General features: G+C 38.0%; 1 protein-coding gene across 1 annotated transcript; it reads left to right on the top strand.

The window, feature by feature from the left end:
- Positions 1-336: 336 nt before the first annotated feature.
- Positions 337-1,440, top strand: LOC310830503 (olfactory receptor 14A16-like; the record flags this gene model as incomplete). Its single annotated transcript, XM_083710282.1, has 1 exon — positions 337-1,440. The coding sequence occupies exon 1, from the start codon at positions 463-465 to the stop codon at positions 1,438-1,440; it is 978 nt and encodes a 325-aa protein (XP_083566408.1). The 5' UTR covers positions 337-462.
- Between the last annotated feature and the right edge of the window lie 206 nt (positions 1,441-1,646).

Below are 1,646 nucleotides of genomic sequence, written 5' to 3'. Positions count from 1 at the left end.
TTTGAATCTGCATCATATAGGCAGCAAGTTATCCCCTTATATTTGAGAGTTACTTCAGTTTTGATGCCGAATTACAATATCAAAATACCTTTTGTAAATATGGGAATTCTCTCAAGGTACATCTGTCCTCTGCATATTGCCATATACTAAGCAAGTATGGCAATGATGGCAGTAGGACTCCTGTGTTCCTCCTCTAGCAGTGGCAGCATTAAACTTCAAGAGCTTGAGAACATCTACTAGTTTTGAAAAAGTGGGAAGTTTATTTTAAAATAATGATATATTATCTATATGAAGACTATGTTCTCATTTAAATAAATATTTGTTTCTCATTTTTTTGTTCACTTCTTTTACCATCAACATCCAGAAACCCTCTTCCAATGTAGTAAATATTTGTTATCACAAGAGGACTTAAAACAATGTTTATCTTTCTGTTTTCTTCCAGTGACAGGAAAATTTTTACTAATGAAGGAGAAAATAAGTAATGAATCCTCTGTCTCTGAATTTCTGCTCCTGGAGTTCTCAGCAATACGAGAACTGCAGATTCTACACTTCTCTCTGTTCCTGGCATTGTATCTGGCAACTGTATTTGGGAATCTTCTCATCATCTCTGCCATAGCTTTTGACCACCACCTTCACACTCCCATGTACTTCTTTCTGATGAACTTGGCCATCCAGGACCTAGGGGCTGTTTCAGTCACCATCCCCAAATCCATCGTGAATTCTCTCATGAATACCAGACACATTTCTTACGCTGGATGTGTTGCTCAAGTTCTTTTGTTTCTTTTCTTCTTATCATCTGATATTTTCCTTCTTACAGTCATGGCATATGATCGCTATGTTGCCATTTGCAATCCATTACAATATGAGATGTTGATGAACAAGGCAGCCTGCAAACAAATGGTAGCTGGCATGTGGGTTGCTGGCCTTCTGTATGCAGTCATGCACACAAGTGCAACTTTTGCAACCCCTTTCTGCTCCAACATTGTCAATCAGTTCTTTTGTGAGATCCCACAGTTACTTACACTTGCCTGCTCAAACTTCTACCTAATGGAAATTGGAGCTATAGTGGTGAGTATAATAGTTGTGTTTGGATGTTTTGTCTTCATTGTTGTCACTTATATGCACATCTTTACTGCAGTTCTGAAAATCCCTTCTGTACAGGGAAGGAAAAAGGCGTTCTCCACTTGCATACCTCACCTTGTTGTCTTCTCCGTATTTTGTTTCACAGGATGTTTTGCTTACCTTAGGCCTCCCTCCAAGACTCCCTCTGATGGGGACTTTGCATTAACTGTGATGTATAGTCTTGTACCACCCATGTTCAATCCAATAATCTATAGCATGAGAAATAAGGAGATAAAAAATGCATTATCAAAACTGTTGGGTTTGAGGAAATCTCCTCTGTATATATCTTCCAGGCTTGTTTTGAAAAGGTATAATTAAAGGGCACTCCTGGAACACAGCATCATTTCAAGTTAAATTTTCCTAATAGATTCAGATATTCAAACTCAACATCTGCCTTGTTTCAAATGGTCATCTTGTATTCCTTCAGCTCAGCTCTATCACACTTTTGCTTGTCAGATCTCATGGCATGTTGATAATACATTTATGTATGTATGTTGAAGTTTATACCCCGTTGTTCACTTGCA

The sequence above is a fragment of the Podarcis gaigeae genome (genome assembly GCF_964106915.1).
Source record: "Podarcis gaigeae genome assembly, chromosome: 13".
NCBI classification, from domain to species: domain Eukaryota; kingdom Metazoa; phylum Chordata; class Lepidosauria; order Squamata; family Lacertidae; genus Podarcis; species Podarcis gaigeae.
This window is presented reverse-complemented; position numbering and strand designations above follow the sequence as displayed.